This window comes from Aethina tumida, chromosome 5 (genome assembly GCF_024364675.1).
Source record: "Aethina tumida isolate Nest 87 chromosome 5, icAetTumi1.1, whole genome shotgun sequence".
Lineage (NCBI taxonomy): Eukaryota > Metazoa > Arthropoda > Insecta > Coleoptera > Nitidulidae > Aethina > Aethina tumida.
Genome location: NC_065439.1, coordinates 11,304,000 through 11,330,794, shown reverse-complemented (window position 1 = coordinate 11,330,794; position 26,795 = coordinate 11,304,000). Strand labels below are relative to the sequence as shown.

The 26,795-nt window shown below is 29.9% G+C and overlaps 1 protein-coding gene across 11 annotated transcripts in view; it reads right to left on the bottom strand.

The window, feature by feature from the left end:
* Nucleotides 1-26,795, bottom strand: part of LOC109596530 (cAMP-specific 3',5'-cyclic phosphodiesterase-like) — a 229,574-nt gene that overhangs the window by 46,414 nt on the left and 156,365 nt on the right. For 6 of the 11 annotated variants that reach the window (XM_049967672.1, XM_049967673.1, XM_049967671.1 and 3 more), the window contains 2 exons: nucleotides 1,018-1,200; nucleotides 295-327 (listed from right to left, as the gene is read on the bottom strand). In XM_049967672.1, the coding sequence (XP_049823629.1) occupies nucleotides 295-327; nucleotides 1,018-1,200 (216 nt within the window). Of the gene's footprint in view, nucleotides 1-294; nucleotides 328-1,017; nucleotides 1,201-3,003; nucleotides 3,118-12,670; nucleotides 12,689-25,659; nucleotides 25,702-25,782; nucleotides 26,707-26,795 lie in introns of those variants that run through there. The other 5 variants (XM_020012096.2, XM_049967670.1, XM_049967669.1 and 2 more) reach the window with 5 other exon arrangements.

Here is a 26,795-nt window from a genome sequence, read left to right as displayed (position 1 = left end):
TCCACTGCAAGCTTTCCTTAAAGTAAATAAACTTAATCTAAAGTTGCGAAGCAGAAGCGAGTAGAATATTAGTAGAGAAAACAAAACTACCTTTTTCTTTCCTCGTTTTTCATTCAATGTCTTTCGTTTTTAATTTAATGAAAAAGGCAGTTTTTTAAACATAGATCTACGATGGTGATTAATAAAAATGATGGAGAAAATGAGTGGTGAAACATGCAGAGCTTTGATGATGAGAAATTAATAGTAAAACTAGTTGTCGAAAAAATAATACTACTGAGGTACACAAATACATACGATCTTTCCAAAATGCTTTCAGTCTCCTTGAATCTGCAAAAATAGATCGTCTCTTTTAATTTGATTGTTCGTCGTATTTTCTTGATTTACACCTGAATAAGTTCTTATTTTTTTGGGGGGTTCGTCGTGTTTAGGAAAAAATAGTGTTAGTTCATAGAATAGAAGAAAACATAACAGTTGGCAACAAATAGATAACGATTGTTTTAATAACATGAAAGGAACGGTCGTAAAAATTTACATCTCTCAATAAAACTCGTTATTCCATTTGTAGTCGTTTGTCAAATATAAACAGCGTGAGCTTATGAACGTATTGTACAAAAGCAAAAAGAGACTTTCAGAACAAAAAAAAAAAAAACAGAGAAACATGAACTATGTACAAAGAGAAACATGTGTTTTTGCAGTGTTTTGTTTATTGATTGTTAAAACTACTCGGCAACTTCACCGTCAGATGGCGACGATTTTAGTAGCAAACTTCGACGCTCTTTCGTTTACAGATTTCTATGTTTGGCGTGCATTTATTGATTTTACAGGTTTCTTTAGTTAAAAGTTAACAGTTTCAAAGTAGAAATTATTACTCCATTTTCAGGATTAAGTGGGTATTTCCCTTTTAACACCACATTTACTTTGTTGCTATTATAAGATATTTACATAAATTTAAAATTTAAACTGTGTTTTGCTGACGTATAATAGTGTGGAACTTAGTGAAACAAATGTAGTCCTTACCTTTCGCTTGCTATTGATGAATTCCGCGACATCGACTTGGGGGACATTTCGAAATCGCTGTCGGACCTGTAGAGGAAGCTCTCCCTGCGTTGTGGGAGATTCTGGAGCACCAAGCCAGCGGAGGGGGACGCTGCCCCGTCCAAGGGGCTGCGACCTGGGCTCGCTCCATTTTCGACGTCGAAACTAAATACAAATAAATTAATAATTAGTTTTTTAGGTTTAATGAATAATATGAAAATATAAGTTGGAGACAAGAATATCTGTTTATAAAATCTTAACTATAAATGTGTTTTATCTAATTAGGTGGTCGTCAATTAAGAAACTATAGAATTAATCTAAATCAGATTGTTAATCTAACTAATTACATTAACATTAATATTTTTGATTAATCCAAATTTTTTACTTATCCACAGATATTATATATAAAAATAAAAAAAAAAAATAATACTAAATTATGTGTAAATTAAGTATATAGGTACCAGAAGAAGTAATAAATGTTTTTGTTAAGTATTTATTTGAATAAAATATTATTATATTTTAACATTTTTGTATTAAACTGTACACATTGTTTGAAAGCTACTTATACTCTTTCTAACAATGAGATATATACATATATATATCCTATATTCTAATCCAGATATTTTTGTATAAAAAATGATATATTGTGTTTAGAGTAATGGTTTAAAAGTATACAAATGTGACAAGAACGCCAGAATTCTTTATCGACAAGTAAATTAAATTAATATCTCACAATCCTTATTCAACAAATTTGAAGCCAGACTAATCAGATCAGATTCCACATCATTGTCCTTTTTTTACGTAATAAACTCTGAAGAGGATGTAATAAATGAGATAATTATTTTTATGAGTTGGAGGAACTCAGATGACATTAATTTACTTGTAGAACGTCAAAAAAAGGTTGATAATGATAAATATTTTGTTGAATAAAATTTATTTTAAAGAAAGTTATTATTTCAAGCTTATATTACTTTTTCTGGTACTTAATATTTCGTATCAAATATATTATTTATTTTTAAACATAATATAAATAATTTATAATCATAATTTATATATGACTATATAAAACAATTAAAACAAATAAAAATCATTAATACTTGCAATAAATTGATACAATTGCAAGTAAATACTTGAAATAATTAATTTAAGTAATAAATGCAGTTTATCTATTTTTTTTTAGATTTGATAAACAGTTATTGTTTGTTTGTTACAATTGTGCAACACTTGATGTGATGTAACAATATGTAGCAATTTTTTTAAGATAAGAAAGATATATTTATAATATAATATCAATAACTGTGCTTAAATTTTATTATAAATTAATAAATTTCATCATTTTAAATTTTATAATTCTCAGGAAAACATTGAATTTCGAAATATTTATCACTCTAAAGAAAGTATTTAGAAATATAAAATAAATAAATTCAATTTTATTTTGTATTTTTCTTGAAAATAAAAATTCATATTCACAAAAATGTGTCAGTCATGATTTTAGTTATCAATCGACCATAAATTTATATAAACGACGTTATAAAGAAACCTTAGATTAGGATAGATTTACTTAGTGACAAAATAAACTTTTTGTGATTGATTACGGAAATATCGCTAATCACTATCGAATTCTGTCACCCATTAAATAAACAACATTTTACACAATTTTATATGTGTGCAAAAAGATAAATATAAATTTTTGTGATAATGTACAGGTAAAAAATTTATAGTAAAGTATAATCAAGTCTGTCGTAGACTTCGAAAAACACGAGCCAAATTTGTTTATTGTGTGCAAATATTTTTAGGCCAACTATCAGAACAAACACAAAAGATAACGTAGTTTTTCGTTCAATCGAACAACGTATTTGTGTTACGTCAATACCAAACCCAAAAACTAAAACTTAACAATAAATTTATTGATTATACAAAAATTAATTATCGCAACAAAATTAAATAGTTGTCAAAGACGTGACTTACAATTTGTTGTAATGATATTGCGAAATAACGAAATCCGAATTTCGTCGTTTGATCTTCATCGGTTTCCGAAACGGCCCGTTATACTCAGGCATCGTTTCCTCGTCACAACAAAAAACCACACGGACACAACAACGGAAACAACAACAATACCTTCGATCCGTGTAACTAACTACATTATACCATAATTAAATTACTTTTCAGAGATAAGATAAGAGAGGTAATCTATAATTGATTGCGGACAGAGATTATCGGCATTTTTCTTTGGCTGTTGACACAACATGTTCAATAACTCGTTCTCTTGCGCACCACGTGACAAACCAACCTTCCCGTCGTCCTTCGCCTGTCATAGCTCAACGGAAACCTCTTGGTGTGCCTCCTGACCTGCGACGATCTCGTCGACGATCGCCTCCTCTTGCCCATCGTCTCCGAGTACCTCCTGTTGCCGTCCGAGCCGGCGAAGCTGCCGGCGGACGCGAAGCTGGCGCGTGAATCGCTCGAGTCGACCTCGTGCTCGGGTATCGCCTCGGAGTCACGGCGCGACATGTCCGACGACCACAGGCTGGTCACGCTCGCTCTCGAATCGATCGACCTCTGGCCCATGATCTCGTAGCGTCGCGACGACGTCGAGAACGATGAGATGCTGGTCACCGACGGACGGCTCTCGTTGCCCACGTCCACCGAGGAGTCCCGCGAGAACGCCGAATATCTGCTGCTGGTCATCCAAATATTTTTCCATGGCGGAATGTTTGTGGTGATTTTTTTGCGTTGTTATTTAAATCGTTTAATGCTTGAGAACAATTAATTGGGTTGGAAGAAGTTTTATAAAGGTAACGTTAAGGTAAAACGGACGAATGCTAACGAAGTTGAAAGTTTTCAAACTTGGCAATTTGCATTCGAGATCGTGGCCATATTTGTGAAACTTTTGTAATTAAATAAATTCAATCATAAAGTGGGATGGTTATAAAAACTGACGATCGATACCACGGTCCAATTAATTACGTAGAAAGATTTAATATTTTTTACCTTTTGTTAAAGTAGTTTAAACTTAAAAATATATACAAATAACAAAATGAACTTTTTAATTGCAAAATATTACGTAGAATTCGAAAATGATTGTTTTAAAATAGACTTCATTTTTGAAATATCGCCATAGTATATGGTATAGGATGGCACATATTGTTCTGTAAGAATGGTATTTTTGTCTGAATTTTTATTTATATACATACATACAGTGTGAACCATTTGAAGTGAGAAGACTCCTACATAATTTGTATTTTTCGTCCAATTTTGAAAAACTTTTTTTAAATGTAAAACATGGACTTATGTACTTATGGACAAAATGTCACGTTTTTTGGCACAAAAGTAAAACATACTGGGTAATTTTTCAGACAGAAAAATTGAAGAAATCATACTACCAATTTTTTTTAGCAAAACTATGATTAAAACCCCTTGAAATTGGTATATACCAAATATTATAAAAAAAATTATGCATATTTATAGTTCTGTGGAAAAAATTAAAAATCATTTTTTTCTTATGATTTAATTTTTCTAATAAAATAGACAAGAAATAACTGAAAAATAGCACAAATTATGGAATATTATACCATATAACATATAAACTCAAATCATATTTCCAACAAACCACTGATTAATACAATATATTTATCATATCTTTTTTCGTAAGTTCGTGATTATCTTCCTCAATTATTCTGGGGTAATTTATTCCCGTGATTCTGAAATAAACTTATGAAAAAGATAAATGTATTGAACTGAACGGTGAATTAGTGGAAGTATATAAAATTTGTATGAGTACAGTATAATTAGTATAGTATTATTGTAACATCTCACAATTGAAAAAAATAGAAAAATAAAGGTTGTATGAAGGTATCCTGGGTCACACTGTATACAGTAAAAAAGCTTTTGACCCGTCTGAATTTAGAGAGTGACATCATGCATGACAGAGACAGTGGACCCATAGTCACTGTCTCTGTTGTACATGATGTCTCTTTCAGAATTCAGATGGATCAAACTCTTTTCGAACTGTATATAACCATACATAGTACGACTCGATAATTATTGTACTAATGACTAATCGATTATGAAAAAAAGTAATTTTCATAATCGATTAAGATTATGAAAATTACTTTGCAATTCAATATTAATTATATCACCATTTTTCCAAATATAACATTCAAAAATATTAAGATTCCTAAAAACTTCTGTAGATATTAAATGAAAATAACACAAAATCTTCTTTATGTTGTTAATTTTAAAAACTGATAATTATGTAAAAAATTAAGAATTTATCATTTTAAAGCAACGCTATACGTGACAATCTTTTTTTCTTATACCCACCCTTACCTAGATTATTTTTCTACCAATAACTGCCGTCACTTTTTTAATCTGTGCTAAGAATATGAAAAGTTTAATAGTTTAAAATATATTATGGTATAGAAAATAATACGAAAAAAGGAGAAGAAACCTCCTCAAAATCTATGTTACTAAATCATTAAGGAAAAAGTTTATTAGATTGTGTTGTAGGTATGAATTTTAGGATAATATATACCAAATTTGAATACGATTGAGCCAAAGGTGATCAAAATATGAAAAAGAAAACTATTCTTGAAATTTAAATTGAAAACTTGAACAATATTTAAAAGTCTGTGTTTAACCTTTCCTTCTACCAAATTTAATAATTTTTTTGGATCAAAAAACATTGTAATTTGAAAATTAAAAAAAATTGAACTTGAAAACCTTTTCAGAAAATTTAATTCATTTCTAAAAATTCCATTATTATTTGTTTGAAAAAAAATTAAATAAACATTAAAACAGAATATTTCAATAACTGTTGTGATGGTCAAAATTAATTAAGAGCACTTTTTTTAATCTGTGCAAAGAATAAGAAATACATGTACAAAATAGAACGAGAAATGGAGGAGAACCTTTCTCAAAATCTATGTTACTAAATCATTATGGAAAAAATTTAGTACATTGAATTGTAGGTATGAATTTTAACATAATACATACCAAATTTTAACATGATTGGGTCAAGGGTTATCAAAATATAAATAAGAAAACTATTCTTGAAATTTAAATTGAAAAATTGGACATGTTGTCCATGTTGTAAAAGTTCTTTGGCCATTTTATCTTTGTGTGGTCTATGGTTTAACCATTCCTTCTAAATTTAATAATGTTATTCTGGACAGTTATAAGAAGAAACAATCGAAGACATTTTTCCCAGTACAAAGAGTGAAGAAGAAAAAAAAAATGTTTTATTGACTTAATTGCAGTTATAGTTTATAAAAAACAGGACAATACACTTTGACTATACTCAAAGGTAGGAGTTCGTAAAGAAGACTTTTATGTTGCTTAACATTTGAAAGTTAACAAATATGAAAAAAATAAATAAACAGTTGTATTTAAATATGTTTGTATAGTTACAGAAATACTATAGTTATGATGAAGTATAATGCTTTAAAATGTTTGAGTATCCTATACAATTAAAAAAAATAGAACAAAGACACATAAAAATGTTTTTACATACCAATACTACTTTAATACGGTTAAACATTGCTTTTTATGAAAATTATAAATATTATGGGAAATTTTACCTTAAAGAATTTGTTTTAGGCAATGCTTATAAAATTTCTTAAAACATGTATATATATAATGTAACCAGTAGTAATGTTAGAAACACGTTTATACAAAAGTTTACTTTTTACAAGTAATGTTGAACGAGAAAATCGTAAATCAAAGTCAAGGACTTTGAAATTGAAATCAAACGCAAACATTTACATTGACGCGTGATTCGACGCGTCTCGTTTATTAGTTTGTCGTTTGAATCTTTATTCCTGTGGCGTTTAATTAAACACTCCGACCGTATAATTTATGTTAATGGATTTTATATTGTCTGGCTCAAAATTATAATTTAATTAACACTCAACAAAAATCATTTAATTTAAAATTAATTTGAGTGTTTAAACACAATATTAGAGTCAGATAATTGCGTCAGCTGCGGCATTTAAGACGGCACGGAGAAACAATCGGCACAGACAAAGATCGATAATCGATCGATAACTAGGAAACACGAAAACGCTTCGCTTCGGCCCTCGTCAAACGCCAGTAATTGAAACTATGCGATGTAATGCGAGCCAGTCAATTCGCGTAAAGTTCGTGTAATCGAGATGGGGTCGTGTGCATGTGGAAATCAGAGGGACCATTTGAACGGGTAGGTGTGGGGGAGATACACTCCGGTGTTTCTTGGAGAGTATTGATGGGGGTTTAGGGGGGGTGGTTTTAATGGAGATTGCACTATTCATATGCAAAATTGAATTGGTTCACATTAATAACTGACTAAGTGTTTTCTGGCAAAAAAAAGTTGCTGATAACCTTTATTTAATAACAATTATTTAACAGACAATTCTCACTCATTGTCTAAAAAACTTAATTAATTTTATCGAGTTTACCTACGTTCCACTTTATACAGTAATCGCATTAAGTTTATCTGATTTGGATGTAATAAGATTATTATTTCCACGTTCCGATTTTATCGCTAAAATTCTGTGTAAATTGGAAGAGTTGCTTGAATAAAACGAACAAATTTAAAAGATTTTCTTTAGAACTTCTTGTACAGATTAACACACAAAAGCCAAAGCTTCAGTTGCGTTGATTGCCTGTCTGATAACTTCAACATAAAGTTTCTCAGCATTAAACTTATTTAAAACGAAACTTTTGTTCAGAAGTGTTAGTTATTAACAGCAAAAGTCGCCACAAACATTCTTCGACGATCAAATTTGATTATTTGTACCTAGATCGGTAACTGTCCGTGGACATCCTCGTCAAGTTCGACATCTCGCTGACGAACTCCGGCTCTGGCGAGGGGGTGTGCGAACACGTGCGCTCCGGACTCGGAGTGGGGGTCGGCGGATCCTCCGGAGCCGCCTGCTCCTCCTCCGTGGTGGCCATCGGCCTCGTCAGACCTCGGATCAGGGACCACAGCAGGAAGAGCAGCGTCAACATTATACTTTAGGCAGTCTTTGTCGGGGCGAACATCCCCTTCGCGGGACGTTCCGGTCGGACCATGCGGAGCAACAGTATATCGATCCGCGACCACTTTTCGGCCCCGTTATCCACCGGAGACCCTTGTTTACATCCTTATTGAGTGGCGGCAAAAACGAAACCGGCAGGTGTCACACATTAGCCTCCAGATATTATTATTGTTGTTGTGACACGTATCGTTTCGAAATCACTTCTAACCATCACTGATGTCACAAAACCCCTTCGGTCACAATAACACTTACACTCACACACCGGTTTTGGGGTTAAATTATCTGCATTGTAGGTTCCCCAGTTATACCGCCGCACTGGTCGGACTACCCCCACGCAACTCGCCTCGTAACATTGTCGCGGATAAATTAACGCACGTTATGCGAAACCGGACTGGAGTAAACGGGCAATATAAATCGGTGTCGGGAAATTGGGGGTGTTTTAGGCTGAACGCGGCATGGGAAAGTGTGTCGGCCATGGTAGGGGCTGCGCGCATGTCACGGCACTCACCCCCCTTCGACCCCGCACCGGTCTACCACCAGGAACTAGCGGGAGCCTGGCACATTTCGCCGAGCCGATTCACAAGATATCTGTTGACTTTTCTCCGTGCCTCTGAGCGACCCCTCAGGTTTTTCAAGCCGGCCCCCCAGGCATTGTAAATGCATGTGTGTGTTGGAGATTAATAACTGGCCGTTGTTCAGGGAATGGGGCTTCCATGTCTTGTTTAGAAAGGTTTAATGCGGAAACGATGTTTAACTTTTGTGTTTACATGTCTTGGAAACATTATGCTTTAAAATATTTAAATACGTGGGAGTTACTATGTCGTTTAAATAGTTTATTTAAAATTCGCCTAACTACAAAAAACTTCGACTAATTTTCTACACAAATTGATATAATAGAATATGTATTAACCAAAGAGATATGATAGAATGCGTATTAAACAAACGGTTGGGGTTTAGGAAATAATTTCCCGAAGCCGAGGTTTAATCGAAATTCCATTAGGGCTAAATTGTTTTCTATCGTGGCGAGAAGGAACAATCAAAACAATTCCATTAATATGGAGGCACGCTGAGAAAAAACATTATATCCAACCTATTTCCAAGAAAATGCCAATAATCCCTTTATATAAAGTTCCAACATGAACAAAAAGTCAATCTTTTCAAAACTTTTCAAATAACACTTTCATTATAGATAAAATAAACAGTTTCGTTTAGGATTTGTACTTTACCAAATGTTAAAACTTCCTGGTTTTAAAATTCCTGATGCTTACCTGAAAAAAAAAAAATAATTAATAATGTTATTAAATTTTGAATAAGAATTAATTAATTAAATAAATCCTTCACAAACAACAATATTAAAATGTTTATAATTCTGCTTGATTCCCTCTTAAATTATGGACTCAAACTTAATTAGTTCGTTTCTCATAACAATATTAAATAATCCAACACAAGAACATAAACATAAGGTTCCACCCTCGTCAAGCAAACCGCAGTTTCGTGCCGTAAATAACCTGGAAATAAGAACTCGAGCGAGAAATCCACCCCCTAAAATTGAATTCTCCCCTTTGGAAATAGTCTTTTGCGCTCGTCAAAACCTGAATAATTGCCTCGCGTATCATCCGAAGAACAATGTTCATTAATGGCGGAAAATCCACGTTTTCCCCTTCGCCTTTTTCCATTCGAAGGGGTGAAAAATGGAAGAACGAGCAAAATTCGATTAGGACCTACTTTTATTTTATTTTCCATCGCGCCAATAATAAAATGGCTCCGTAAATTGAACAAGATTTATCGCTTTTTATATCCCTTTTAGCAGTTCCAGAGAAAATAATTACTGCAAAGTTATTTTTAAACAACATCTTTTAGGTTTCTTTTAGAAACAGAAGCGCACTAATTTCTTACGTGCCAAGAGCAAACAAGTAAACGAAACGTTCGTAAATTTTTAAAAAGACGCCTTTTAAAAACGCCAGACGTGACACGAAAAACATAAATTCCACCCGCCAAATGAGAAATAAATTAAAAACTCCTCATCCCATTCCGGAAGGTTTCCCACCAAAACTCGAATATGTTTTCCTAGACCAGCGACAATTCCTGTGTCGGGTCGAAAAGCGAAATTGAAATGCGCCAAATTCCCGATTGATTCCGAACAGTGAATCGACGCCGAACAAGCGGAGATTTATTTACCCACCCCCGACCGACAATCGCGGCGCGATGGGTGGGTTTGGAAGTCCCGGAACATCGGACTCTTTCGCGCCACCCTTCGGGCTCACCAGTCCTCTACTTTCGCTATATTGAGATAGGTCAGATGTGGCGATGGAAAAGGCGTGCGTCTATTCAGCGTCGTGACGTCAGCGATGCCTTGGTTGACGTCACGACCCTCTAGCCGCACACACACACATACAAAGTCGAGCACGAACGCCGCCAACAAATCTTTTTCTTACCATGTTTCGATTCGATTTCAGCAAAGATTATGACAAAGTCTCTAATAGAGACATTACAAAACAAAACATTTAAAAATTTATTTTTGTGTATATGTAAAAATTAAAATAACAAATTTATTAGTGACTAGTTGTATTATTTAAATTGATTCATTTTATTTCCAAATAAAATATGATTAAAGATATATATAGAATTATTACAAATAAATAGTCAAACAACATTAAAACTTGATTTCAAAATAATATTCAAGATTTTTAAAATAATCAAAAAAAATTATTAATGTTTTCAGTACAGAATTCGATTAATCTATTAAAATTGAAAATAAAAAATAAATCATTAAATAATCTGTTAAAAATAATATGTGAGAATTTGGAAGGCTGCTTCAGAATATGTGGGTATATATTTTTTTCTATGTCAAAAGTACTAAGTGGAATTGAATATTTTTTTAATATGAGTCAGGTAAGTTTCCTTAAATTTGTTAAATTCTTTAAACTTTGACCTTCGAGAGTTATGAAAAAAGTTGTAAAATACCTTTTTTGTAAAGAGTTCAATTTTTTATAAAAATATATGTTGGGCATTTTATAATATTTACTTATCAACGAGTTATAAAATTTAGAATTAAAAAAGAAATTTTTGTTATATTCTTTAAACTTTGGCCTTCAAGAGTTATGAAAAAAACTGTAAGATGCCTTTTTTGTAGAGCGTTCAATTTCCCACAAAAATATATGTTGGGCATTTTATAACATTTACTTATCTACGAGTTATAAAATTTAGAGTTAAAAAGAAGTTTTTGTTAAATTCTTTACATTTTGACCTTCGAGAGTTATGAAGTAAATTGTAAAATGCCTTTTTTGTAGAGCCATCAATTTCCCACAAAAATATATGTTGGGCATTTTATAATATTTAATTATCTACGAGTTATAAAATTTAGAATTAAAAAAGAAATTTTTATTAAATTCTTTAAACATTAACCTTCGAGAGTTATGAAATAAATTGTAAAATGCCTTTTTTGTAGATCGTTCAATTTCCCACAAAAATATATGTTGAACATTTTATAATATTTACTTATCTACGAGTTATAAAATTTAAAGTTAAAAAAGAAGTTTTTGTTAAATTCTTTAAACTTTGGCCTTCGAGAGTTATGAAAAAAATTGTAAGATGCCTTTTTTTTAGAGCGTTCAATTTCCTACAAAAATATATGTTGGGCATTTTATAATATTTAATTATCTACGAGTTATAAAATTTAGAATTAAAAAAGAAATTTTTGTTAAATTCTTTAAACTTTGACTTTAGAGAGTTACGGAACTGAAGAAAAAATGGAAAACTGAGATGAGGAGGACCTTCCTATTAAAATTAAGAGCTCATCTTTGGAGAGTACTTTTTAAAGGTATCTAGTAACCAATTTTATAGCTTTGCAAAAATAGTAATTTTTTTTAGTTGTATTAATATGTATTAAAATTATTAGTAAATTAGTGGATTTTCAGTACAATTAATTCATATAAAATATGATTTGTTTTACAATATTAAAATTAATAAATCATTTGAAAGTAAAGTAATTCCATTAATAACTAAATATTATATTGATATTGATATTTTTTCAATTTTATTATTTTGTATGAAACAACAATATAATTAATAGTTCCATTAATATCTTGAAATTATTAACCAACTGAAAAAAGGAATAATTAAAAATAATATGTGAGACAACTAATTTATATGAGCTTTCAGTGGTATTCAATTCTAAAAAAAAATTTTCTATTGTACATTTTTCTTTCAAACAAATATTTTCTTAAAAGTTAATAAATTAATTAATATTAATAAACTTGTCAAAATTAAAAAAAAAATCCATTAATAATTAAAAATAATAAGCACGGCTTGCATTGAGAAAACTAATTATATAAATATTAGAGTTATTTTTTCAGTACATTTAATTTTAATTATTAAAATTATTTCAATTTTAATTTTTTGTTTCAACCAAAAATTTAAATAAAAAGTATTATTAAAATTATTAAATTAATTAAAATAAAAAAATCCACCAACAAGTAAAGTAAAAAAAAGTTAAAATTCAATAAAAAATCCATTAAATCTTTTTATAAAAAACACAAGAAAAATGTATTCAATAATTGAGTTAAAAGTTCATTTAAAAATTATAGTTATTACTTCTGAGTACGTGACCAGTTATTTACCGTGAGGGATGCACTCTGAAAGCTGGTCCGCACGGACAGCAGGTGGTTCCGGTTCTCTTCCGTTTCTTCCGGACGCACCAGTCCTGGCCCATCGCACCGGATCTCGGAGGGACGAACGAACTGAACGTTTCGCCGTGGCCGCGTCCGCGAATCGACTATGACGGCCGAACAACTTTTAAAGCGGCAGGGACGGCTGAAATGCCGGCCCGTGCATGTTCTTTCACCTGAAAAATGCACCCGGATGGACGACCACCGACAAAAGTGGCGGGATCGATGGATACAAGTTTCGAGTAACTCTTTCTACCGTCGTTTATGACCGTCTAATTAAAAATCAATAGGATATCTAATTGGGATTTTGTTAATTAACTAAAGTAAACAAAGCTAAACGTGTAAAAAATGAAGGGTTTTGTATTGATGCTGTCGTAGATAAGTGTTTATTTGAAATTGGTGTCGTGTAACTAAAATTGAATGCAAACATGACGATCAAAATAGAACCTTTCATATGGAATGTGACGGGGTATCGACAGGATGCAAAGCCTCCAAAGGATACATTCCGGAACATAAATAAACAGCGCCAGGTCGAATATTCAATAAGGATTATTTTAATTTTAGCAACCCTGGTTTCTTGTAAAGAGATAAACAATGAAAAGTGTACTATTTTTAATAAATAAAAATTGGTGGATGCATTGATTAATTTGAAACACATTCAGTTGTTGGCGAATGCGCTATACGAAAACTTTATCTAATTTTTGGCGGATGCGCCGGTTTGGGTATCTGATACTATTTATGAACTCAGTTAGAAATTGAAATATATCTATACCCTTTATACTCTTTAAAAAAATAAATCTATATACATTTTAAAAATACAACAATTATCCATGTTCACAATAAAATGTTTCTTATATATTCAAATAAAATAATACAATAAGTTTTATATCAATAATAAAATTAATTTCAATGATATATCTATATAAATCAATAAAAAAGTAACTTAAATGTATTTTCAATTAACAATATTTAATTTAGCGAATTTATATCGTTTTCAAAAAGTTATAAAACAGTGTCGAATGAATTTTCAATTCTAAACAAGCCGCTAAAGCAAACAAAGGTCAAAAGCCAAATCACATGCGCAAATTCCATTAACCGAAAACATTACCGTTTTATCGGCCGGCTTACAAAATTTAATTAAACGATTATTTTCAAAACAATTCAAATCGTTTAATCCCTTAATTAAATCTAGCATATTTACTACCATCTACCCTAATATAATTTTACTAATCTAAAAAACCAAAAAGCAAAAGATAATCTAGAATGGAAAAGGGTTGTTCTAAAACAATCGGCAGCTGTTACTAAAAAACATACGACAACAATTATCCTTAAGATTCACATTTGTTTACAGGGTGCAACCACCATAAGACACACGGGACACGGCGGATTTGTCGGTGTGTGAGTTTTCGGGGGAGACGTACCCTAGCCGAAATCGTTCGCTCCCTCTAGCGGGGGTAACCCGAGTACGGTGGCCATCTTGGACTGCATCCAGCATCCCTCTCTCACCTCCCATGTCTCATCTCGTATCTCTTGGGGGGGTGGAGGGAACCTATGCCAGGTGTTTGGCTTTGTGTGTTTTGTGTCGATGTGTTTTGTATGTGATCAGGAAACTGCATTTTAAATTAAATTTTTTGTATTTAGAAAAAAATAATTTCAAATTATTGATTTGTTGTAAATTTAGGACAACAACTGGTGATTCTTTCTGGAACCATTAGGTTCAAGGAAAAAAAAATCAATATTAAAATTCATAATTTTTAATAAGGACTCTAAGAATTATAATATAAATAAATAAATGAATAAAAATATTCTTTTACATAAATTAAATAATTTGCTTTATTTAATACACAAATATATTTTTCAAATATTTTTTTTAATTATTTCAAACAAATTTTAAATTTAACCTTGACCCAATTAACTAAATAATCGATTGTCAACTCGGATTTTTTGTTTTGTTGTACAACAAAACGTTCGCATATTTTCATTTGCGTATTGATATAATTTTTATCTGTATGGCATCGCGTCGCGACGCTCAATAATTACAATCCTGAAAGCGCCATCTCGGAATCGGTTACCAAAATTAGGACGAGTTAGTTTGTCGGGCGCCATCTTGAATTCGGTACGGGCGTTTCCCAAACTGCTTGGTTTCCCAAAGCTCCCACAGGTGGCTCACCGGTGATATCAAGTGGAAAAATAACTATACATGTATTTTTTCTGATATACTCATAATTTTTTTGATATTTGGAGTTGAACACTTTTACGATTTTAAATTTTTTAAAATTAATACTTTATAAACTAATGAAAAATTATTGAAATACAAAATTTCATGTGTGGGTATAACATTTAATTAACATCATAAAATCGATTTGCATCGAATCTGTACTCAAGAAATTAATTACTACCGAATCGAGTTTAGTATCGAGTTAGTCACTAAACACGCGAAATTGCTGAAAACTAATTTCGGCAAAATCCAATTTCGTCGTCAATTCATTTAACGGAACCGAATGCATATTTGCATGATATTCGAATTTTCATTAAAGAATCAAAAATAATTAAAATATTAAACCACAATAAGTAAGGATATCTATAAAATTGATTTCCATCGGCACTCACTCAAGAAAATTAATTATTAGCTCATCAATTTGGCATTAAGTCTAGCGTAACACATCTGTCACAAATGTAGTCGCTAATTTACCGAAAACTCGACTAATTTACACCGAAATCTAATTATAGAACCCTAAATCATTAACTCATCCCTAATCTTATCCACTGATCGACGATCCGAAATAAATCGTTAATATTTAATGTTAAAATTGGAATAATTAATTTAAACGTTTACATTTACTAACAACACTTACTGGGTCAACATTGTTGACTGAGTTGTCCCTTAGAACATGTACATTCACGTATGACATGATTAATTTCCTGATCGATCCGTAATTATTTAATAATAAACAATGATAGTAATAAAAACATTTTGCTTCACTTGCAAACGTGATAATTTCGTAAATATTGTTATAATTGTTTTAAAGCAATTAGCAATTTCGAACGTAGTTCCATTAACATATCGTGTCTTATGCCAAATGTCGTTTGGCATCAAAAACTATTTTCAGAAAACTTATTTTGCGCCGTGCCAAGTTCGATTTGGATTTTAATCCGTCTTTTGTCAAGGTTTATTATTTATGCTCTCAATTTATTTTACTAGCATATTATACAATATTGAATTTTATTGAAATTTTCCTAATACAACGACAGATCAATAAATAAATTTATTAAATCTCGACATTTTATTTTATTATTAGTATTATTAGGCTGAAATAATTTTCTGTTGGAAGATTTCATTACAGTTTCCTGTTACTTTTATTTAATTAATGTAGAAAACTTATATTAAAATTTATATAATTAATCTTAAAATCAGCATTTTAAATTCTAATAAACCGAATCAGAACTATTTTATTAAAACCATCAATTTCCATTATATTTATTTAGTAGCTTAATTAATTCAAAGCCTGCAAATAGACTTATAGCCGGAAATGAAATGGTATATCACTCGAAAGAGAGTCCCAAATATCGACGGAATCCCATTTACATCCAGGGACTCGTTAAATCGAGACGCTCACTCGATTCGTCGCGCCCCTCGGGAACGGCCCGATAATGGACCTTTTGAGAAAGCACATATGGGGTTTCACACGTGTACGAATTCCATTTCAATTATTAATAATATTGTTAATTATAAAATACAGGTGTGCACATCATTAACCCTTGTACAGCCAAACTAAACATAGTGGTTTGAATTAAATTTACATCACCTTGACCTTAAAATTTACTGTCTGACATTTTCCATATCGCTCATTAATTTGATTATTTCACATGAGCAGCTTCATCGAATTAGCCATTGTTCGTTTGAACTGATTGATTTTGTGCCTAATAAGAGACACTGCCGACAAGATTATCCCTTTGTACCGGGAAATTTGAAAAGATACCATTCGGTTCCACAATGGGGGCGCAATCGATTTTGTTATACTAGTGGAAAATTTACTAGTTAAAATTAACCTCCGAAATTGATGTTAAAGCTGGTGCTAATCATGTTTAGTAATAATAATTGTACAGGGTTATTGATTAAATATTGGTTTTTCTGTTATATATATATATATATATATATATATTAATTACAATAGTTTTTTTGACAATATGTTACAATTATTAAAATTTTTGATGGACCTTATTTAAATTATTGGATTTATTTAATTATATTTAAAAATATAAAATTAAATAAAGTAAAATATTTTTAAATTTTACAATAATAGTTAATAAAATAAAATTTACTTAAATACTCTTAAATTTTGCTGACAATTAATATTAAGTTTCATTTATTCATCATTTTTTTAACTTTTACCATAAAAATTAAAAAGGAAATTACAGGTTTCTTAAATTTTAAATTTCAATTAATTATTAAATGAATTACCAATTCATACTAAAATGCCAGACATTTTTATTAAAATTGAAGAAATCAGTTTCTTAAGTTACTCATATTAATTTATTATATTTAAACACTATTTTTCAATTATTTCAATATTGAATAGTTATTTTTATCAAAATATAATCAAGTTACTTATTCAAATTATTGAAATTAATTTATTATATTTAAAGATGTAAATATAAATGAAGTAAAATACTTAATTAAATATGTAATTATAATAATATATTATATACCTTTATGATAAACCCCTGTATATTATGATATTTTTTGACAAACTCTGGTGAGGTCACCAGGTGGTGATATTAACACACCACGGAATTTACAACTATATTTCATAAAACTTTCTTAATTAATTAATTTTCTTAAATTTATTTAAAACCCATTTGTATATCTTATAATAAAGTATGATAGGGAGGCCATATTATCTAATAACCCTTAAATGAAAGAAGTTTTAATTAACGAGAAATAAAATTTTCAGGTCCAAAATTAAATACAATATATTTTCTAAACAATTTTTTACAATTATTGAAATTTTGAATAAATGTGATTATATCAAGTTACTTTTAAAAATTATTGAATTTGTTTTATTATATTTAAAGATAAATTAAATAAAGGAAAATATTTTTTTAATTTTACGTCAATTTATATTAATATTAAATTTCAATTGATTATTAAATAAATTAACAATTCCTAATAAAATAGAAAATATATTTGTGTGGTTTCTATATACATTATTTTTTATACATTAATTACAATAGTTTTTTAGACAATATTTTACAATTATTGACATTTTTAATAGATATTATTTAATTTATTGGATTTATTAATAGAATATTTTTAAATTTTACCTCAATTAATATTAAGTTTCATTTATTCATAAATTTTTTATTTTTTACTACACTTTAAATTTCAATTGATTATTAAATGAATTATTTTATAATTATTTTTTTTATTTAAATTGAAAAAATCAATTTCTAAGTTTAATTAGATTAATTTTTAAATAAAGTAAAATACTTAAAAATACTAGTTAACAAGATAAATTTTCAATTTCTTGAATTTCACGTCAATTTTAACAAATATTAATGTTAAGATTATTTACAATATTTTTCAATTAATTCAATTTTGAATAGTTATTTTGATAAAAATATAATCAAGTTACTTATTCAAATTATTAAAATTAATTTATTTATCAAAGATGTAAATATAAATAAAGTAAAATATTTTTAATTATTATATACATTATATATTGATTATTATTATTATTGATTATTAAATAAATTAACAATTCCTATTAATATTCTTTAAATTACTTTACTTACTTTACTTTATTATATTTAAAAATATAAATTTAAATAAAGTAAAATATTTTTAAATTATACAATAATAGTTTACAAAATAAAATTTACATTTTTTAAATTTTACATCAATTAATATTAAGTTTCATTATTCATCAATTTTTTAATTTTTACCATAAAAATTAAAAAGTAAATTACAGGTTTCTTAAATTTTAAATTTTATTTGATTATTAAATGAATTATCAATTCATACGAAAATGCAAACATAAATTTTTAATTATTTTTTTTTTTTTTTGATTGAATAAATCAATTTCTAAGTTATTCAAATTAATTTATTATATTTAAAGATATAAAATTAAATAAAGTAAAATTCTAGCTAACAAAATAAATTTTCAATTTCTTAAATTTCACGTCAATTATTAATTATTTAATTATTAGAGAGTACGAAAAGTGTTTGATCCATCTGAATCAAGAACGAGACATCATGTACAATAGTGACAGTAGGTGACCCACTATGGAGAAGACTTCTACTGTCTCTGTCATGCATGATGTCTCTCTCTAAATTCAGGCGGGTTAAACGCTTTTTCTACTGTATATATGATCACTTTTTATTAGAATACAAAATATGTCTTTTTTTATACATTATTTACAACAGATTTTTTAAACAATATTTTTCACCTGGTGATATAAAGACACCACAGAAGTTACAACTATATTTCGTAAAACTTTCTTAATTAATTTTCTTAAAAATTTTATTTAAAACACATTTGAATCTCTTATAATAAAAAAATGATAAGGTGGCCAAATTATCCAATAACCCTGTACACCTTATTAAGTGAAAAAAGTTTTAATTAACGACAAATAAAGTTTTCAGGCCCGAAAGGACAATTTAATTAACGCGAAACATGAATGAAAGTAAATATTGATAACCAGGTAAAATTCCCCCGGAACCGTCGAAACAATAGGAACTGCAACCAGATGTAAATTAGGTAAATGAAACGAAAACAGCCGAAAGGACGAAAACGTAAAATTGGACCGAATCCAAAAACATATACACCAGACAAACCGAAACAGTCGACTAAATTAATCCGATAGATAAACGCGGACGATTTCACGTGCAACTGTTACCCAGACAATGTGGTTTATGTGGTTCAAGGCTCATTGATTAAACATTCTTTTTTTTTGAGTCGCTCAAAGCCTTTTCAGACATGCAAACTTCCACAGTAAATCGTATTAATCTTCCACAATGAAACCGCACGCTAAAAATCATTGCAGTCGGTCGAAATAAACGTTTCGACAAAACAAAATTGCGAGTAATCCAAAGTATAATAGAATGTTCCACTAATAAATCTTTGTCTTTGTACAAAAATTACAACTTCACGTGCCCACTTTGTGTCGTCGAAATAAACGACGAAAAACTCCACGAATGAATATAATGAGTTATTTTTAAAATTCGGACATTTGAGCGACAGTCGGCATTTTTTTTTCACAATATTTACATCAAAGCATACGCAAAAGTAAACGAAACATAAAAGAGCTTACACAATTCATTTCTCTTCATTTCGGAGCACTCGCGGCATTAATGCCCTCGCAAATGTAATAAGTAACAGTGTTAAACTTCGCCGTTTTTTTTTTTCACAAGTAAATTAAATTTTAGCAACGCAGGCGGAATTTCATTCCGTGTCATTGCCGGTTGTAAAAAGATATCAATAAATGTCGGCTTTTATTATATTAATATTATATGATACTATGTGTTATTGTAAATATTATTCGAGTGTTGTGTGTCAATATAAAAAATATACAGGGTATCTGCATTATTTCTTCCATTGCCTCCCATATCACATCATATTTTGTGAGATTCAGCCATTTGACACGGATAATCTAAATTAATCGTTAGAATTTTTTTATTATAATATGTAAATATGATGTATATTTGCGCAATAATGAACGCTTTAATGATCTACAATATTTGAGAATCATATATCATATATAAATTTTTATTACTTTTTGTTTTCCTTAAACAAGTGGATCCCGGTTATTAAGGCCTACCAATATTAACTGTAAGTAATTAACTGTAACCATCCTCCTCTCAACTCAAAAATTGTTTGTTTTATAGTATATTGTTTTTACAAAATTGTTTATAGTAACTCCACCACACATTGTCCACACGGACAATTTGTCTCAATTAAATTATATCGACTTATGTCTGTTCATCATGGTAAAACCAACCGAAAAAAACAGAACTAAATGATATAAAGGCTGTGTTTTTGAAAAGTAATAAGGTAAACAATCAAAAACTAATTAGATATTAATCACAAAGAAATGAGATCAGATGTAGTTTCATAAATACAGCGGTACTTCCAAAAAATATGTTAAATGGAGAAAATTGTATCACGAAGTGTACGTCGTTTTATCAGGGAAGAGACTAATGACTTTGAGTGTCCCGATAGCGTTAAACGACAAACATACGTACATTTGTAAGATTCTTGATTGAAGTATCAAATATTTAGCTTGTTGTTCGATTATTTAATAATGCTAAAACCGTAGGCCTTAATTCACTGTAGTAGAATAATAAGGCCATTAGACCTGTTACAATATAATAAAGCCTTTTGTATATGTTAAATCGTGCAATTTTCAGTTTATATTTTATAATAATTGGATTTTAAGAATACCATTAAAAATAATTTATCAAATTTCTTTCTAAATTCCTCTTTTATGATGTCTTATTATTCACCGATATTTTAGATTGAGGATATTAAAAGGAAAAACAGACGATATTCCTTATTTCAAGATTATAAATCTTAAAAGCTTTTCAATTATTTATTTATTGCCTTGCAACGGATTAATAAAACTTGTTGAAATTTGGTATAAGAAAGTATGTCTATATGCAGAATCTAAATTTGTTATTTAAAATTATGAAATAATCTACAGAGTGTGTGTTTCATCTAGAAAGCACTTTAAAATACACTATAAAGATGTTTTGATATCAATAGAATCCACATATTTTTTTCACTTTTCAAATAATTTTTTATTGAACTTTCAATGTAATGGTACTTATTATCTATCAGTGCCCAGAAATGTAGTAATAACAATTATTTATTGCTAGACTGTAAATATGTCATGGAACAACAAAACATTACCATTATTACCAATTTTTACTAACAAAATATCAAACTTTATAAAACACATATTTGCATGATGATATGTTTATCAAAAAATTTAAAACTGTATAATATTTCATATACACTTAATTTAATTTAATTCGCAGCAAGACCTTAAATATGTAATGGAAAAAAATTCATTAACACCTGGAATTTGGAACGGAAAAATAATTTGAGAAAAAAGTCTGTATATGAAGACATTATTATTGTTGCAAATAAAACACAAATAAGGAATTATTATTTAAACTTATATGCGAAAATTTCAGCAAGAAATATTAAAAAATAAAAATAGTACAACCGATTTGGCAGAAATGAGCAACTAAATAAAAATTGACAGAAACATACGGTTTGTTTTATCTAAAAATTTTAAAACTTGTACAAAAATATTTTGTAAAATATATTTATATTAGATTGATACACACACATTTGGCTCAAGTATTCAAATTTAATGAATAAAACCAGTAATTTTTAGATGAATCACAAATATAAATAATAATATAAAGTGCTTTTGGACCGTTTCCTAAATATTAAACTGCTTAAAAATATTTTAAAAATTATATTTATCTTTTCATTGGAATTTTATAACGTGTCTTCCAACAATTACTTACCAACAGGAAACATGAAAATGGTGGTTAAGAATGTAACACTTACCTGAAAAATAAAAAATATATACTTAGTATAAATAAATATTAAAATAATACATTAATACGTTAAACTATTTTTAAGTAACTGTACAAAATTGATAAAGATCGATCAATCTATGAATGAAATAAAATTAGATTAGGCATTAAAAATAAATGGAAGTAGTAAAGATAAAGGTCATTATCAGAACAACGCATAAAAAATGCAATATATCGACCAGAACACATTAAAACGTTTTATGCATTAATCCCATTAATTAGTGTGCTTTTTAATAAAGCGAAATTAAATTGGTTATGTGACGGCAAATTAAGCGAATCGGAAAAGCGATTATCGAGAGATTTATCAGAACATTTGTTTCTATCAGAACAAAAAAGAGAAAACAACTTCGGCTGCATCGATCAGCCATGACAACTTTAATTCAGCGCAGAACATACGGAATGATATAAACTCTTCCGTTGCAGAACCGCAAGTTTTATCAAGAAAGTGCATATTCGTAAAAATATAACAACTCCGATGCGACATGCAAAATATCTTAGTAGTCAAACAGTTTCCCTTAGCTCAAAAGGCGGGGGAAAACTAACGATGACATTACACCGATAAAAGTCATTATATGCTACGTCAGCCCGGGGAAACTATGAATATTTAATATGGAATTGTTGTGTGGAAAAACTGAGAATAATGACGCCAATTTCGTTGCGGCGCTTTACTATCTTGATTAATCAACGTGTCAGTTGAAAAAACATTTTTTTTTTTCAGCTAAAATAAGAATTATAATTATACTAATATTGTAATTGTGGTTAAACATTAAAAGAAACGGCTGTTTATCAATCTCAGGAGAATAATGATCGTTTCGTGATAAAGGACTCCGAATCTGGCTGTTACCTTTGATTTATGGACAAGTACATCACTTAACATGTAGCTTGATGCTAATGTACACAAACTCGATAATCGATTATCCATAATGGAGGTCAGGTAGCTAAATCGTACTTACACTACGAATTAGTTTCAATTATTTGTTTTTATTCCCGTGAGTTGAACCCGAACATTTTTTATTATTTTAAATTTCATGTTATTTAGATTAAATTCCTGTGGGAGTTTAAAATGCCGGAATCCAGAGCGTTTCTTCAAGGATAAACATGCAATTTCCTAATTTAAAACACATTCATCGACGTTATTACGTTACTTATTAATTCATAAACAAACTTAATTTTTAAAAATACATTTTTAATGAACTTTGTACTTTATCATTGGTAATTAATAATAATTATTGCTATTTATTATTCCCTTGGTTGTATTTGTCTGATTAAGTTCAATTCGTTAACAAAATTGTTTTTATATTCAGGTTTAAATGTGGAAAAATCAAATCAATATTTGTTTAAAGTATTAGAATTTTATCGAAGCAAAATTTTATTAATTAAATATTTCGTTAAAATAGATCATAAATATATACGTCACTTTTCTATAAAACTCTTTAGTTTACGTTAAATTTAAAACTTTATAAATACTTCAATCAAAAAGGAATGACATGTTTGTAAACTTTTATAGTTTTATCAAATTGTTTAGTGTTTAGTGTCCGGATTTAATTTAATTAACCATTTTATATACACACATAAACATGTTAATATAAATTCATTATATTATTAAGACATTTTAAATATGAAGTATTTCTCATAAAACGTACATAATAAATAATAATTTTAATAGATTGAGTATTAAACGGAGTAATAAAGGAGAACGTAATTTATTAATCAATAAATTAAATATAAAAATAGTTTTACCATGCAGTAAATAACAACTTGGAACACATCACTATATTAAATATTAAAAGCAATAAATGGCTTGGAAACAATTTATTTTTTTAGTTTATCAAAAATCCTCAGTCGAAAATTGAATAGAGGATCCATTCAAAAATCCACCCACATAATGTTTGGATGCGACGCGAGTCGCAATGCAAGAAGGAATTATAAAGCATTAGTCAGGACGAGGGTTCCTAATCCCCGTTTTAAATGGGGAACGGGAATCACGAATTCGACGGGACGTTTCATACGTCACATGTTTTTTTCCTCCTCGACTTACATCTAAATCGACGCTTGAAATAACTTAAAGTGGACGAATTTATTTCAGGATGTACACCGAATATATTTCCACCAGGAACGGAAGCTCGAAGACATTTTATATAAAATCCAAAATGTAAATACATTATAAATTTTGTGACCTCGTTTGACAACCTTTGAAAATAAAATACACAATCAGGTTGTACACAAAGTAAATTTTATTAATATTTAAACCTGTGTTAAAATAAATTTCACTTTTGTCTACTGGAAAATTTAACCGTTCATTTGTATTAAATAAACCAACAATAAACGATTTAATAGAAATATACGTTTTTTTGATAAAAACACAGAAACAAAATTGTTTTTGTGCAGAGAATAAATTGATTGTTAAAATAATAAAGGCATTCAATTGAATAACTGTAATTATTCGGTTTTAAATTTAATGTTTTGTAATAATTACATTTATGTGTTATTTAGGTACAAACAAAAATTATATTTATTTATTCTCTGGCTGCAAATCTAATTTGATACCATCAAAAGTAATTGGATTAATATATTGGAAACCAGTAATTTCATTATCCGTTAACGAATTTATAAGCAAAACATTTTCCCTGTTATATTTTCAATTAAATTATTATTCACATACCTGACTCAAATATATGAGTGTAAAACCAATTTTAATAACTTTTGTTTATAATTTTCTTAAGAAATAAAAGAACAAGCTAGTAAATTAAAATAAAATTATCTTAATTTATTACTGAAATCACGATTCTCATAAATATTAATTTTTCAAGTTTAAATTTTATCTACTCATGCAGTTCTACACGTTTCTATTCGATAATTTATTTTCGGCTAATCTTTGTACATATTTCACAATTGTGCAGACTTTTAAACATTATGGAATACTGAAAATAATAATTTAAAATTAATTATTCAAAAAATTTATCTGTTATTTTCAAAACAAAGTTTAATAATATTCCACAATGTAATAGTGATTCTGTAGAGGGTTTTGTACAACGTCTTATAAGCTAAAAGACTAAGCAGTGTGTAAAGGCTGAGAATACGTAGAGTAGGTTCAATTTGCCTCCCCCAATTTAATTACAATTTAGAAACTGTTTTCTTGCTGTCGAACAAAAACTCCCTCCAACACATAACACACAAAGTACAACAATGATGTTACATGAAATGTTTTACAGATAATTTGCGTACAAAAGAATTGAACCTTCTCTATGTAATTTAAGTTTATCCACAATCTAACGTGGTTTCTTAGAATTTTTGGTGCAATTTTTTAAAGCTCAACACAATTCTTAACCTTAGAAATCTCCTGGTTGTTGCATGGGTTAACTCCAAATGCCTGCAGACGATAAAATTATTTAAAACCACTTCGAAAATGTCCATAATTAAATAATTCATGTCGAAATAATTAGACACTTACTCTAGTCCGTGTTCGGAGAAAACCTCGCTGATATCCGAGTCGCTTCGTGGCAAAACAAGCCTTGGTAAAACGGTCGCCTTTTTTCTCCTCGTCTTAAGTGTGGTCTGCGATAGATGCAACAAGTCCGGCATTCGGTGGGGCGAATGAGGCGACAAAATGGTCAACTTCCTGTCGCCAGGACTCAAACTTAAATAACCGGCGGGAGGAGGTAGGCTCAAATGTTGGGGAACCCTCATCCTGCCCGACCACAAGCCACGTCTTTTTTCAGCACTTATAGTCTCATCCGAACTGCCCAGAAATGAACCGGAGGATGTTGTTAAAGTAGAGCCCTCTCCACTGATGGCGTGTCGTTTCAATCTCATCTCTCTCTCTATACTCTCCAAGGATTTGGTCTCGGTACTTTCGGAATAGATCCTCCTCATGTCGCGCTCGCTTGTCGACAAGAACGACTTGGAGCTGGTGCGCAAGCTCTCCATACTCTTGGCCGTTTCTGTTCGGTGGCCGGCCGACAGAAACTGGCCCTTGTGCTTCAGCTCCGGCTCGTAGTCCTCCTGCGAGGAACTGGAATGGGGTGATTTCGATAGTATGGAGTAGCGAGGCGACGCCTTCTGCGACGTCGACTGTGAGGATTCCTCCGATTCAACGCTTTCGGCGCTTGCCTGCTGCGTGAAAATTTGACACTGCGGTATCCCTTCTAGTTTGATGTCGGGGCCGAAAGTCGAGGTGGTGGATGTACGAGACAAGGATTGAACGTTTTGTTGGGTCAGCGTGACAGTGGACGAGGCCTTGGACAAGGAAGTGGTCTCCTCTTCCTCCTCCTCCATCTTGAACAGCTTCGGTTGTTTGCTCAGTTTGACCGTCTTTCGTCACAAAACGATTGGCATTTCGCACACCCGCAAACAATCACAACAGGTTTTTTAAGTCCTGCAATTCAATTACGAACCCTTCAATTTTATTGGGTCTTATTCTGTGTTCATGGTCCGCAGATGAGATAATTTAATAAAAAATAACTT